The 13,659-nt window shown below is 32.7% G+C and overlaps 1 protein-coding gene across 1 annotated transcript in view; it reads left to right on the plus strand.

The window, feature by feature from the left end:
* ZFR (zinc finger RNA binding protein) overlaps positions 1-12,452 on the plus strand; it is a 67,235-nt gene extending 54,783 nt beyond the window's left edge. The window contains exons 18-20 of the mRNA XM_006907109.3: positions 8,379-8,490; positions 8,601-8,698; positions 10,901-12,452. Coding sequence (XP_006907171.1) covers positions 8,379-8,490; positions 8,601-8,698; positions 10,901-11,080 — 390 coding nt within the window. The 3' untranslated portion in view covers positions 11,081-12,452. The remainder of the gene's footprint in view (positions 1-8,378; positions 8,491-8,600; positions 8,699-10,900) is intronic.
* The last annotated feature ends 1,207 nt before the right edge of the window (positions 12,453-13,659 follow it).

Here is a 13,659-nt window from a genome sequence, read left to right on the forward strand (position 1 = left end):
TTCCTTTTTTTTTTTTTTTTTTTTTTGGTAGTAAGTCCAAACATCATGTGAGAATGGACTCTCAGGCCATTCCTTCTAGACCACTCTTGGAGTCTGGAGGGTCCTGTACCTTTTTTTCCTTCCATATCAGAGAGCCATCAACTTCAGAGAACACCCTCTCCTTTGAGATTACAGAGCCGTTAGAACTCAGTGGGAAAGAAAGATGCCCAGGTGAAAGGAATTGTGGAGGCATAGACCATGGCAGGGTAATGATGGAAGAGTCCAGGAAGGATGAGCAAAGCTGTTGGCTGATCTTTGAAATCATGAACACATAACATATAGCACACTTGTATTTTGGTGGTTGGAAACACACCAAAACGTCAGTATTTTGACATTTAAAAATTACTCCTAGTATTATATTCTTTAGGTAGTACGGTGGTTTATCTGTTTTATTTGATTTTTCTCTTCCCAAAGAATCAACTCTTTGGATTTATCTGCCAGATCTACCATTTTATACTTTAATAAATCATTAATTTCTAATTTCTGTTCTCCTTGGGTTTATTTTCTTTTTTCTTTTATAAATGTCTTGAGTTGGATACTTGCTTCATTCACTCACACTTTAATTATGTAGAGGTTTTAAAGCTGAACACAGATTTTTGGCTATATATGTAATATTTTTTTCTTTGTTTTCTATACTGTCTAAAATTTGTTTTAACATTATCTTTAACCAAGAGTAATTTTGAGGGAATTTTTTAACTCTACGTGATTGAAGAAGGGTGGTTTTTGTTTTTGTAAATAACTTCTAGTTTTTATAGCATTGTAATCCAATAAATGTATTCTACTTGCAGTTTTTTAAATTTGAACTTTTTCTTTGTGGTCCAATAATGTGTACAATTTTAATTGGGCATTTAAAAGATACGTTCTTGAGAAGATATAATGTACAATATATATGTCTTAGTTCAGCTTGATCCATCATTTTGTTCATACCTTACATATTTTTTTGTCTACTTCATCTGACCATGGACCGACAAAAGTGAATTAAAATCTGCTACTTCTGTTATGTTTCTATTTCTCTTGTATTTCTTACAGTTTCTGCTTTATTGTTTTGTTGCAGTGATATTTTGGACGTAAACACTTAAGACAGTTATGTCGTGAATCTGAACCTTCTGTCATTATAAAGGGCTCCTCATTTAACACTTTATGCCATGAGTTAATAAGAGTCGTTCACTTTTTAATATCGAATTTCTAACCTTTTGTTACATTCGGTATGATTTTATTCATGTTCCTTCTGTTTTCTTCTGTCGTTTCCGTAATTCTTATCCTTTTTCCTTTTTACGAATATGTTTTCCTTGTGATTTAGACAATTAGTTGTTGCCCTTCTAATTTTATGTGATATTCTCATTCATCTATTTGTTGAACAGTTTTAGATGATATCAACCTTTCATTTATAAAAACTGAGAAAATTGTCACTTATTCTTTCCTCTTCCCCTTTGGGCTTCTTGTTATATTTTCTTCTTTCATTTGTTTTATTCATTTCTTTAATATACTTAAATTTGTTCCTTGATTTATCTGACTCAAATTCTGATTGCACTTAGAAAAGGAAGAAACATTTATACTTTTTTAAGCCTTAAAAGTGTTAAAAATAACTACATTTATCTTACGTAATCTTATTCCTTATGATTGTTTATAATCTTTATTTTAAAAACCACTAGGTTTTTTACCAGGGCTTTTCATTTTTTGATCAACTGCATTTTATCGTTGAAGTTTTTACTTAAAAGTGTTTAAGTTTTTTGAACCACATGTTTGAGAATCTCTACCAATTGCTGTATTTTAATGAGAAATACATTTTTGGGTCACAGTTTTTCTCTATTTCTGGCTCCATTATCTTCCAGCATTGAGTATTGCTAAGTCTAAGTCCAGCCTAATTATTTTGCCCTTGCTTTTTCTACAGGCTGCTGAAATAATTCCTTTTTTATCCTTGAATTTCAGTAGCTTAACCAAATTATGTCTTGGAATCTGTTGTTCAGTATCAACATTTCATTGAAACCTTTGTTCTTTTGTCCTGCAGATTTGACTTTTGTTTCAGTTTGAAGGAAGAACAATCTTCTGTTATTTCTGAATTATGTAATTCTCTCTTTTAGGGACACCAGTTATCCTTATGTTGGATTCCCTTTGTCTTGCATATCTATTGTCTTCTCTGTGATTGTTTTAATCTTAGTTCTCTTTCCTTTTGTGTGTCCTGTGATTGTCTCTTTGTCAGTAACTTGATTGTCAGCTATGTCTCAATCTTCTGTACTATTTATAATTCATTTATTTGTTGTGTAATAATGTTATTTTGCATTTCCATTTTCTTTATCAGCTCTGAAATCTTTTCATCTTTACTTTTGAGCTCTTAATTTCATTGTTTTTGTATTCGTCACATTTTCTCATAACTCAAAACATTAGCAGATTATATCTTCATTCCCTTAAGATTCTTCCAGAATGTATTTTTTTTTAACAGCCATTATTTTTAGAGCAATTTTTGGTTCACAGAAAAATTGAGCAGAAAATAGAGTTCCAGTATACCCTTTGCCATGTACAGTCTCCCCATCAACATTTCTCAATAAAGCAGTACATTTATTATAAGTGATGAACCTCTGTTAACCATCATTATCACTTAAAGTCTATAGAAAATAGATTATTTTTTAATCTATTTTTCATGCTATGTTGTACCCAAATACAAGATGTCATGCCTGGTTTGTTTTTGTGTTTTCATCTTGTTGGTGCTTAGCATCATCAGTTGCAATACAAAAATCAGCTTTTTGTGCTGAGACTTCCAAACAAGAATTGTCTTTGAATCTATGCACACGTTTTAAAATACTACTTTTTTTTTTGTTCATCTGCGAGCTCTGCTTTGAGGATTGTTTATGGTAAGAAGTAGGGTTTGGCTGCATGCAGCCTCGTTACAGACATGGGCTTTCTCCTGTGTCTCGATTGAGTTGGCTGTGGTACTCTTTAAGGGGTGGATTCCATTGGCATACTTTTAGGCTTCAGATTTCAAATCCAGGATGGGCTCTTGGGGCCTTCGCCTTTGCAGAATCTGCTATATTTGTTTTCTGAGCTGATTCACCATCTCCTTTCAGGAGCAACTTCTATTTCCCTGAACCAAGAGGGGGTTTTGGGTATGTGAAGCCACTTTGGGACACAGTTGAGAGTTCTTTGATATTACTTTTCCCTATCCCTCTTACTCTTTTGGAAGAGCTTATTTATTTTTTCTTTTATCTACATATTAGTCAAATATCTGTTTATTATTTATGGATAATTAGGATTCTTCTGCTCTTTTTTTTTTTTTAACTTCCACAGTCTTTCAGATGGTGAATTCTGTTACTTCACCTTTCTCTAGTGAGATGGAAGATAGTCATTAGGAGTTTTAACGTTTAGGAAACTTTCTTTTCTTGGGACTACCTGCAACATGATGTGTAATACCTCTCTGAGTTGGAAGGTTATTGGTGAAATTTTTTGAATTTTTTTCATTCAGCTGCCAACCCCAACCCCATCTTTTTCTAGAAAGCCAAGTTGAGAGCTACATGGAGAGTTGGCCAAGCCACTCAAGGTTCGTGGAAGCGTTCTTTCACTGGCTGTTTTGTTGAAGCTGTTATAGCTTTGATTGGGTGGCAGTAGTGTGTGTTTTAGCATATTTCTTAATCATAATCATGTTTGGGGGACAAGAGATCATGAGATTTGGCTTTTTACTATCACCTTAAGCAGAGAGTAACTTCTTGATTTTCACAAAGGAAATTTGAAATTCTTATGAACTGTATTCCGTTTTATTTAGCATTCAGTTAATTTGAATAAATCTTTAAGTAACAATGTCTGCTTTTAGGCTCTTTACTACTGCTATGAGTACTGCAAATGGAACTCTGCCTTCAAATTAGTTCTTTGGTACTGAATGCATGCTGATGAAATGAAAATACAGGTAGAGTTCTATTGTAAGGTTGGTCTGGTATCAGGATTGCTGTGTAGTATGTCAATCTTTAGAATGATATGCCTGCTGTAATTTACAAAAGGCTATATATAGTTAACTTTTTAGTGTTTATTGTATATTTTCTAAGCAATGTATATTAGGGTGAGGAATATTTTACAAAAAAGAATGACCTGTCACAACATGGATGCACCTCCAAAACATGCAAATGAAGCCAGACACAAAAGGTCACACATATGATTTCACTTGTATGACATATTTAGAATAGACGAATCCGTAAACAGACTACAGATTCGTGGTTGCCATAGGCTTGTAGAAGGATGGAATGGGGCGAAACTGCTTAATGTGTAAGGGGCTTTTAAAATTTTACCTCACTTATTTTTTTTAAAAGAATGGTCTGTCAGATATAATAGGACAGTTCCAAAAGAAGAGGCTGAGAAAAATGCCGTAATTATACTTTCTGCTCAAATAGCAGTTGAGATATGTGGTTTAATATTTTTTCACGTACTTCATTGTATTTTCAAGAATATTTTAGATAGATGGAAGTTACTTAGATATTAGTGGTAGCGGCTTGTAATAAGATAGTTTGTCTGTTACCTTTAGAACCAATGAAGAATTTTTAAATGATAGAACACTGACATCTCAGGGCAAAGAACTAATACTATGTTTTCTTGCAAAAGAATCAGCAAATTATACTTAGACTGTATCACCTCATTCATTTTAGCTTAAAAATAATAACTCAGCCCTTGATTACCCCTTAATAAAACCTACTTAAATGCACATGAACTCTCAAATCACCAGTATTTGTGAGTAAACTTTTTTCACAAGGCTTGACAGTTTTTATTAAGAATTGTTGAGTATGAGATTAAGGTGCTGTGCATAAATATAATACAAAAATATAACATCCTGTAAATGGATTTAGGAATGGAAGTCTGTCATGCATGTATCAATAATACCCTATGTCAACTGAAATATAGAAATGGCTTTTGTGTATACAGTTGCTTACTGTAGTGGTATTCATAAAATCTTATTTTAATAAAAACATATTTATCTGTAAAATGGGAATAGTCGTATCTGCCTCCAAAAAGTGATTGTGATGATTAAAATTGGTGAATGTATATAAAGATTCAGAACAGTATATAAGAAGTACTCAGTTATTAGTTTTAATAGTGAAGAAGATAACTGCTAATACTGCTATTATTTAACCAGAATTCCTAGTGTTAGATATTTCAGTTTTTTTTCCAGTTCGTTACAGATAAACAGCTGCATTGAATATTTTTTGTGCTTCTATTTAAGTATAATTTAGTACCGACATTGCTGGTAGGTGCCTTTGAACTTGCCAGTTGTATGCTAAAAAACGTTTTGCCAGTTTATACTTCCACCAAATGAAAGTGCCTGTGTTAACCACCTTCTCATAGGTTTTTTTTTTATGGCCTTTGACCTGTAACAGAGCTAGAAACTAATATCCAAGAAACCTAATTAATGTTATTTGTCTGAATCATCATTGATAAAGAATATTTATTGAAATATAATTGTAGTTTAAAAAAAAAAACAGGATTTGAATCAGACACACTTGGGTTCAAATCCTTTAAACAATCTTTTCATCTTCTAGCTGTGTAACCTTGGACAAGTTACTTAAGTTTAGTTTTGTTTTGTTTTGTTTTTTTAATCTTTAACCCATTTCCTGTTTACCCTGAGAATACTCGCTGGCAGCACTGGCGGCCGCAGCATTTATCCCAAGATAACTTGCAGATTACAGTCCTAACCTTACCCCCAAAGATTGCCACAAAATATCTCACTTTTATTATTATTTTCACATTGCTCTAGCATATTAATAACTTTGGAAACAAATGACATCACTCTGTTTGTAGTAGTGGTATTTCCATTCACAAAATAGAGTAATTCCCAATCACCAAAAATGTCAAATCCTAGAAAACATCGCACTCACATGTCATGTTAATGCTGGTAGAGAATTGCACTTTGTTTTTCCTAAATGGGAAATGGGTTAAAATTGTGGTATAATAGTATCTCGTTATGAAAATTAAATGAAATCATGCATTTAAAGTGCTTACCATGATGCCTGCCACTTAGTATGCATTATCGTTATTAATACTATAAGAGATGAGAAGGAAAAATCCTCTTTAAATAACTTTAGCCACCAAGATCTTTTACATTGCAGCCTAAATATCATTTCCCTAATTTGATTCTGTTCATCTTTGATGTTGTCCTTTTACTTTTGAACGCATACATTTCAGAATTCATAAACCACATGTATTCTACTTTTGTTGCTTTCCCAACTGTATGGAGAATAACCATATTTTGTAGAAAATTAATATTTTTAAATTGTTCACAGTAAATAATTTCAGAAGTCAGATAGTCGACTTAGTTTCATTGTGTGTTTAAATACATTGACTTTGTTTTCCATAAATATTTTTTCTTGGTTTTTAATTAGTTTCTACCTTTATATGCAAGTATAAATCACACTTAGTAAGCAGTTAGCAGATTTTGAAAAAGTTTTGAATTACTTGACACATTCTCTATCTTGGCATGTAGATTATAGGTGATTATTTAATATTTGTTTTTCTCTTTAACAATCCCTGAAAGTACTCAGTAAAAGTTTGAGATATTTATGGAAAGTTGCATGTTTTATGACTTCTTCAGTTTTGTATTTTAAGCACAACATCAGTGAGTAATTTGCTTATTACCTTTGATTTGTTTTATCAGCAGGATTATTTTTACATTCTTTCCAAGAGTATTCCATTTCATAAACATTTATTGAGTATTTTCTATATGCTGACCACTTACGCTAGGCAAAAGGGTTCAGAATATTTGACATTGACCTTATCCTTCAGGATTTCAGTCTGTTGACCATCGTAAAATAATTTGATTTGTTTGGAAAGGAAAGATATTACACATTCATAGAGTTAAATGGAAAACTGAAGCTAATTTCTTAAAATACTAAAACTTTTCAATGAAAATCCTTTAAAAAATGTCTTGAACATCTGTAATTCTAAACTGGATAAACTGAACCACCTTATTTTTTTAGTTGTGATTTACATTTATCATTATGATCATTATTTTCCATTTTATTTCAATCTCTCATGCTGCCAGCTATCATTTATTACTGCTGTAATGCTCACTGTTTCTTTAAAATCCTCTCTCTTTTTTACAATTTATTACTAATTTGTTTGGGCGGAACTGCAGCCTTTACATATCCAAGATTTCTTGTTTAAAAGATAAGAGTGATGACCTTGGAATGAACAGCTTGACTTAGTTTTTTACCTATGATTAAATCTATGAGCTTTTAAAGATGCAACTAAAAATGGATTCTCACTAAGGTATTTTCAGCCTCTATCATTTTAAAGATTTCATCATAGTTCCAGTACATGATTTCTTTAAATTGTTATTACTGATCTTTTTTCTTTGAATTGTTAAAAGCTACAACACTGGTGAACCTTAAACATTATGCTAAGTAAAGGAAGCCAGACACAAGGCACATTTTACATGGTTTCATTTGTATGAAATATCCAAAATAGACAAATCTATAGAAATAGAAAGTGGTTTAGTGGTTGCCAGGGGTTTGTAGGAAAGGGAGACTGGAGAATGACTACCGTTGGGTATGGAGTTTCTTTTGAGAGTGATGAGAGTATTCTGGAATTGGATAGTGATTGTGATTGAACAGCTTTGTAAGTATACTTAAAAACACACACACACACAAACACTGAATTCTACACGTTGAAAGAATGAATCTTTTGGGAATTATATCAATTTTTAAAATCTAAATAAAAAGGAAATTTTCTAATAGACCTTTCAAGGAACTTCCTGGATAGGCTGCTTTCTAAATCAATTTTTCCTTCTGTCTTTTATTCATCGGTTTAGATTTTTAGTTTCTCAAATGTAATTTACAGTGAAAGTATAATTTGTATTTTCTTTAGGAATAATAGAAATTCAGTTGTGCATTAAATAAAAATTTAGATAATATACATTGTAAAGAAAAAACAAAGATCTTCACTTAGAAAATTGACCTGCTTTAATTCCCTGGTATCATCATTCTGTAGGTATAAAAAACAAATGTATGTGAGCCCTAAATTAAATTAACTAAAGAATTTTAAGGGCTATCATTTTAATAAGAAAGGATAACAATAATTAAAATAATAAACAAAAAACCTATTAATCTTTTACATTTTTCTTAAGAATGAATTATAAAGATTTTTTAATGTAAATTCTATATTGCCTTACGAGTTTTGTTTTCATTACTTATTTTGATTGTTTTTATATTATTATAATTTTTATTTTATGTTTTTATCATTTCTACATAACTTTAAGTCTTTAAAGTTTTTAATTTGCATTAAGTAGCTTGTCATTCTGGTGTTTGCAGATCAGTAAATTCCTTTGGTCTGTAAGCTGTTAAGCACATTTTTTATGTTTTTATTTTCAGGCTATGGAGTTACTAGTAGAGAAAGCAATCAGTAGTGCTTCTAGTCCTCAGAGCCCTGGAGATGCACTGAGAAGAGTTTTTGAGTGCATTTCTTCAGGGATTATTCTTAAAGGTAAGTTATACTTCGTTTTTAATGTTTGTGTATTTGATAATTGAGTAAGAACTCTTCTTTCTTTTACAAAAAGCTAATGTTTTTTTTTCTCACTATGGTGATTCCTGTAGGTAGTCCTGGACTTCTGGATCCTTGTGAGAAGGATCCCTTTGATACCTTGGCAACAATGACTGACCAGCAGCGTGAAGACATCACATCCAGTGCACAGGTGCCTGTGTGTTCCTATTCCCAAAACTTTCTTAGGTCACTGCCCTTAAGGTTTTGTTTTTATAATTGTCTTTAGAAGAAATACTATATAGTATTCATTCTACTGCTGCTTTAGTAAGTAAGCCCTTAGAGGGGATTATAATTTAAACTACATTTCACTAATATAAACTTAAATTTTATTTTAACTGTATGCGTATCTAAGTGTATTATATAAATGTAAAAGTGCAGCTGTGTTATCGTTGTCTCATTAAATCTGAGTATTAAATTATATATCAAGATCGGTAGCAAAACTGTTTACTTCCTTTGGTTGTACAGAGGTGATGTGCTGAATGGTTTATGTAATTATTGTTATAATTTAGCCTCTCCTGCCACTGGAAAGGTCATCTAATGTAGTAATTAAAAGTGTGAGCTCTAGAGTAAAGACTCTCTTGGTTTGAATACCAGTTCTGCTATCTCATCTATACAATGGAGAAAACAGCAGTATCTTTCTCAAGCAGGATTGTTGGGAGGATTAAATGAGTTAACACGTGTAACTATAACATGTGTTGCATGCCATTGACTCAGCTCTGACTCCTGGCAACTGTGAATGAGCAATGTCCACTATGTCCTGTCCTCAGCAGCCTTGCTCAGCCCCTGTAAACTCATAGCTATGGCTCCTTTTATGGAGTCAGTCATCTCCTACTTGGTCTTTCTCTTTTCCTGCTGCCTTCTACTTTTTTCAGTTTTACTGTCTTTTCCAAAGAACCCTGCCTTCTCATGATGTGTCCAGAGTAAGAAAGCTTCAGTTTTGTCATTTTTTGCTTCCAGTGATGTTTCCGGCTTAATTTTCTCTAGGACCCACTTACTTGGTCTTTCTGGTGGTTCATGGTATCCGTAGAGCTCTCCTCCAATGCCATATTTCATTTTTTTTATCACTCTTCTACATTGTCTAGCTTTATGTTAGCTCTTATCAGCGTTATCAGTTGTCAGTTCTACTGGAAGAAGAATTATGGAAAAGGAAAAAATGTGAACTTAATGAATGAATGAAAAAATTAATGTAAAACTCCGATGGCTCCACCCCCCCCACCCCCCACCCCCAGAAATATAGAGGTTAAAAATATCGCAGCTGAAGAAAATAAAGAGGGGTTAAAAATAGCCTAAACAGCAGCCACTTTGGAAAACAGTTTGACTCTTAGTTATATACCAAACATTTGACTCTTAGTTATATACCAAAGAGAACTAAAAACCCATCCTCACAAAAACTTACACACAAATGTTCAAAGCAGCATTATGCATAGTTACCAAGAAGTGGAAAGATTCCAAATGCTTATCGGTTGATGAATGGATGGACAAATACGGTATATCCACAGAGTAGAATATTATTTAGCCATTAAAAGGAATAAGTATTGATACATGCTACACTGTGGATGAACCTTGAAACTCTTAGGCTGCGTGAAAGAAGCCAGACACAAAAAACCACATGATCCCATTTATATGAAACATCCATAGTAGGCAGATCTACAGAGTAGTGGTTGTCGGGGTGAGCGAATCTTGTGATGCGTGAATTATATTTCAAAATAGTCTAAACCGTTACATATAGTTAAAGGATGCCATTTAACCAGATGATGATAAAATCTCCTTGAATTAGTGTGAGGGGTATATATTCCCATAAATTTGAGAAATAGATGAAATACATCTCTGAAGTCTCTAGTTTCAAGATCTCATGAAATCTTAACGACATCGATGCCTAATGTATTCCTGTGTATACATAGCCATTTAGTGAAATCTTTTCTTAGTTCATGAAGTAACAAGTTGAAGTGTGTGTGTGTGTGTGTGTGTGTGTGTCCCATGCTGAGCCTGCACACATGGGCATCCACAGAAAAAGTAGGAAAATATGTGACTGACTCAAAGAAGGGTTCACTCAATGAGTGAGACACTTTTTTTTGCTATATATTCTTTCAGGATTTTTTTTTTTTTAATGAACACAAAACCACATTTTAAGATTTATTTTTTAGCTTAGTTATGTTTTAAAAACAAAATGGCATATACACAGAAAAGCCTGAAAATAACAGAACATATAGGGCATTTCAGTTGAGAAACTAATATTATTCAATATATTTCTTTTATTAAACATTTTTTACATGTAGGACGTATAATAAACCTAATAAGAATTGTTACTTTGATTCTTCAAATTAACTCTAAATTTTTACTTTTTTTGTTGCAGTTTGCATTGAGACTCCTTGCATTCCGCCAGATACACAAAGTTCTAGGCATGGATCCATTACCCCAAATGAGCCAACGTTTTAACATCCACAACAACAGGAAACGAAGAAGGGATAGCGATGGAGTTGATGGATTTGAAGCTGAAGGGAAAAAAGACAAAAAAGATTATGATAACTTTTAAAAAGTTTCTGTAAATCTGCAGTGTTAAAACAACAGGTGCCCATTTGTTGGCTTTTTCATTCATAATAATGTCTACTTTGAAAACATTTATCAAGAATTTAAAGAATTTCATGGAAGAACCAAGTTTTTCTATGACATTAAAATCTTAATGTACAGTGTTAGGTATTATATGAATGGAAAGATACCACCCTTCCCACCCCCCTCACCCCCTATCCCCCAAAAACTGTGCTCCAACTAGGGGGAAAACAATGGTTCAGATTTTTTTCCCCATTATTTTGCTTTTATTTACTGGTTGCCCTAGTTCCCCCTATTTTTTGTGTCTTTTATTAACTAGTCTTATTAAATCTTTACTGTATTTAATGCAGTATTTGTGCTTCAGTTGCTATGTGTATTTTGAGATTTTTATTTAGAGGTTTGGTTTGTTTTTTGACACTAGTTGTTACTTTGTGTTATAGATGATATCCTTTGCCCCTTAATATTTTACAGCAGTACGTTTTTTTGTAACGTGAGACTGCAGATTTTTTTTTCTTTCATTTTGTTATTCTATGTGATGGATTTCAACACAAAAAGTTATCCTGCCATTTAAGTGCTCAGAACTGAATGTTTCTGCAGATCTTGTGGCATTTGTCTCTCTAGTGTGATATATAAAAGTGTAATTAAGACAGATTTCTGTTAATCTAATCAAGTTTGCTGTTAGTTGTGCATTAGCAGTATAAAAGCTAATATATACTATATGGTCTTGCAACAGTTTTAAAGCCTCTACATAATTAATAAAATGCATGACATTTTTGTTTTTAATAGACTTTTAAAATTATAATTTTAGGTTTGACACGTAGATCTTTGTACAGTTGACTTTTTGACATAGCAAGGCCAAAAATAACTTTCTGAATATTTTTTTCTTCTGCATAAGTGGAAAGGGCATTTTTCATACTATAAGTGGGCTAACCAATATTTTGAAAAGAACTTTATCATTGTGCAACTAACAACAGTAACTAGCCCTTAATTATGATGACAGTCTTTATTGGTGTGTGTGAGATTACTCTAGCAATTATTACAGTATAACACAGTTGAATGAGTCCTTCCCCCTCCGCCCCACACCCCATCACCCAGATAATTTACAGTTCTATTAACAGTGAGATTGATAAAGTATTACTGATAAAAAATTAAGATTATCTAAGGGGAAAAAAAACAATTATTTGGTGTGGCCATCTTACATGCTTATGTGTCCTACAAAAAGCTAAATATTCTAGCAGCGGTGTAATGAAAAGTTACATCTTACTGTTGATGTATGTATGCTCTGGTACACAGATGTCATTTTGTTGTCACAGCACTACAGTGAAATACACAAATAAAAACTTAAATTCATGTAATGACTTAAATGTATTATATGTTAGAATTGACATCATAAACTATTTTTGCTTTGAAATGACTTCGCTTCAGTAAAACCATGTTCGAATGTATTGGGTACTTAGATCTTGTTATTCCTGACAGCTGTTTATTGCCCGAGCTCATAATTTCCAGAAAATTTTATGTTTCAGTACCATACTGGTTCAATTTCTTTCTTGAGTCATAATCTTCCCCCAGTCTCTTAGGGGACCAGAAGACTGTAGGAGACAACCATTGGGGAACTAGAATAGGAGGCTGAGCTTCTCTTCCAAGTTTGTCACATGCTATCTATGTAACTTGGGCAAACCTTTTTTTTTCTTTTAATTTTCATCTTTCTGGGTCTCATTTTGCTCTTTTGAATAATTAGTCACCCAGTACATTTTTGCAGCTTTGTTTTTCACAGTTCTCTCAGGAGAGAAGAAAAGAATTGAAATTTATTACACACTAATGACAGACACCATGCCTGCTTGGTCTTTTCACACATTTTCCTGTTTAAAATATAACAGTAAGTGAAGGTGCTGTATTTCTTATTTTTCAGATGGGGAAACCAAATCTCAGAGTGGCTAACTGTAAGGATCACACATTAAGTGCCAGAGTGGAAATTGAGCAGTTTCAAAGATTATGCTCAGCACTTTGCCAGGCTGCTCCCTTCATCTTGCAGTTATGTTCTAAAAATATTTTTGTCTCATGTTTAAAAATTTTGCATTTGGTTTAGGTATCTTCCTCCAGATATACAATTGATGCCGTTTAAATTTTTTACTAAAATAATTTCATTATTTTTGCATGGCTTGTTTTCATAGCTGTAGCAGGCCCACATTAACCATCTTGTATGAAATAACATGAAACATTCTTAAGTATCTTCTTTCACAATTTTTAAAGAAAACTAAACTCTAGTCAAAAGCAGCATTGGTTATCACCTTGCTATTGCATTCTTCAACCAATTATTTTGACAACTAATTTACTTACCTGTTATTCTCTGTATCTCAGGCTGGCTTTCTCTGTTATTAGTGCATGCTTATGTTCCAGTAATTTCATGATAACCTATTCTAATAAAACAAATTGATTTATCTGTCCCACCCCCAATTATATAATACAGTCCAAATTAGAATTTTGTCTGTCTTCATTACCATTGTTTTTTTGTGTTTTTTTTTTTTTTTCCTTTAACCCATTTCCCGTTTGCCCCAAGAATACTCA

The sequence above is a fragment of the Pteropus alecto genome, unplaced genomic scaffold, assembly GCF_000325575.1.
Source record: "Pteropus alecto unplaced genomic scaffold, ASM32557v1 scaffold152, whole genome shotgun sequence".
Lineage (NCBI taxonomy): Eukaryota > Metazoa > Chordata > Mammalia > Chiroptera > Pteropodidae > Pteropus > Pteropus alecto.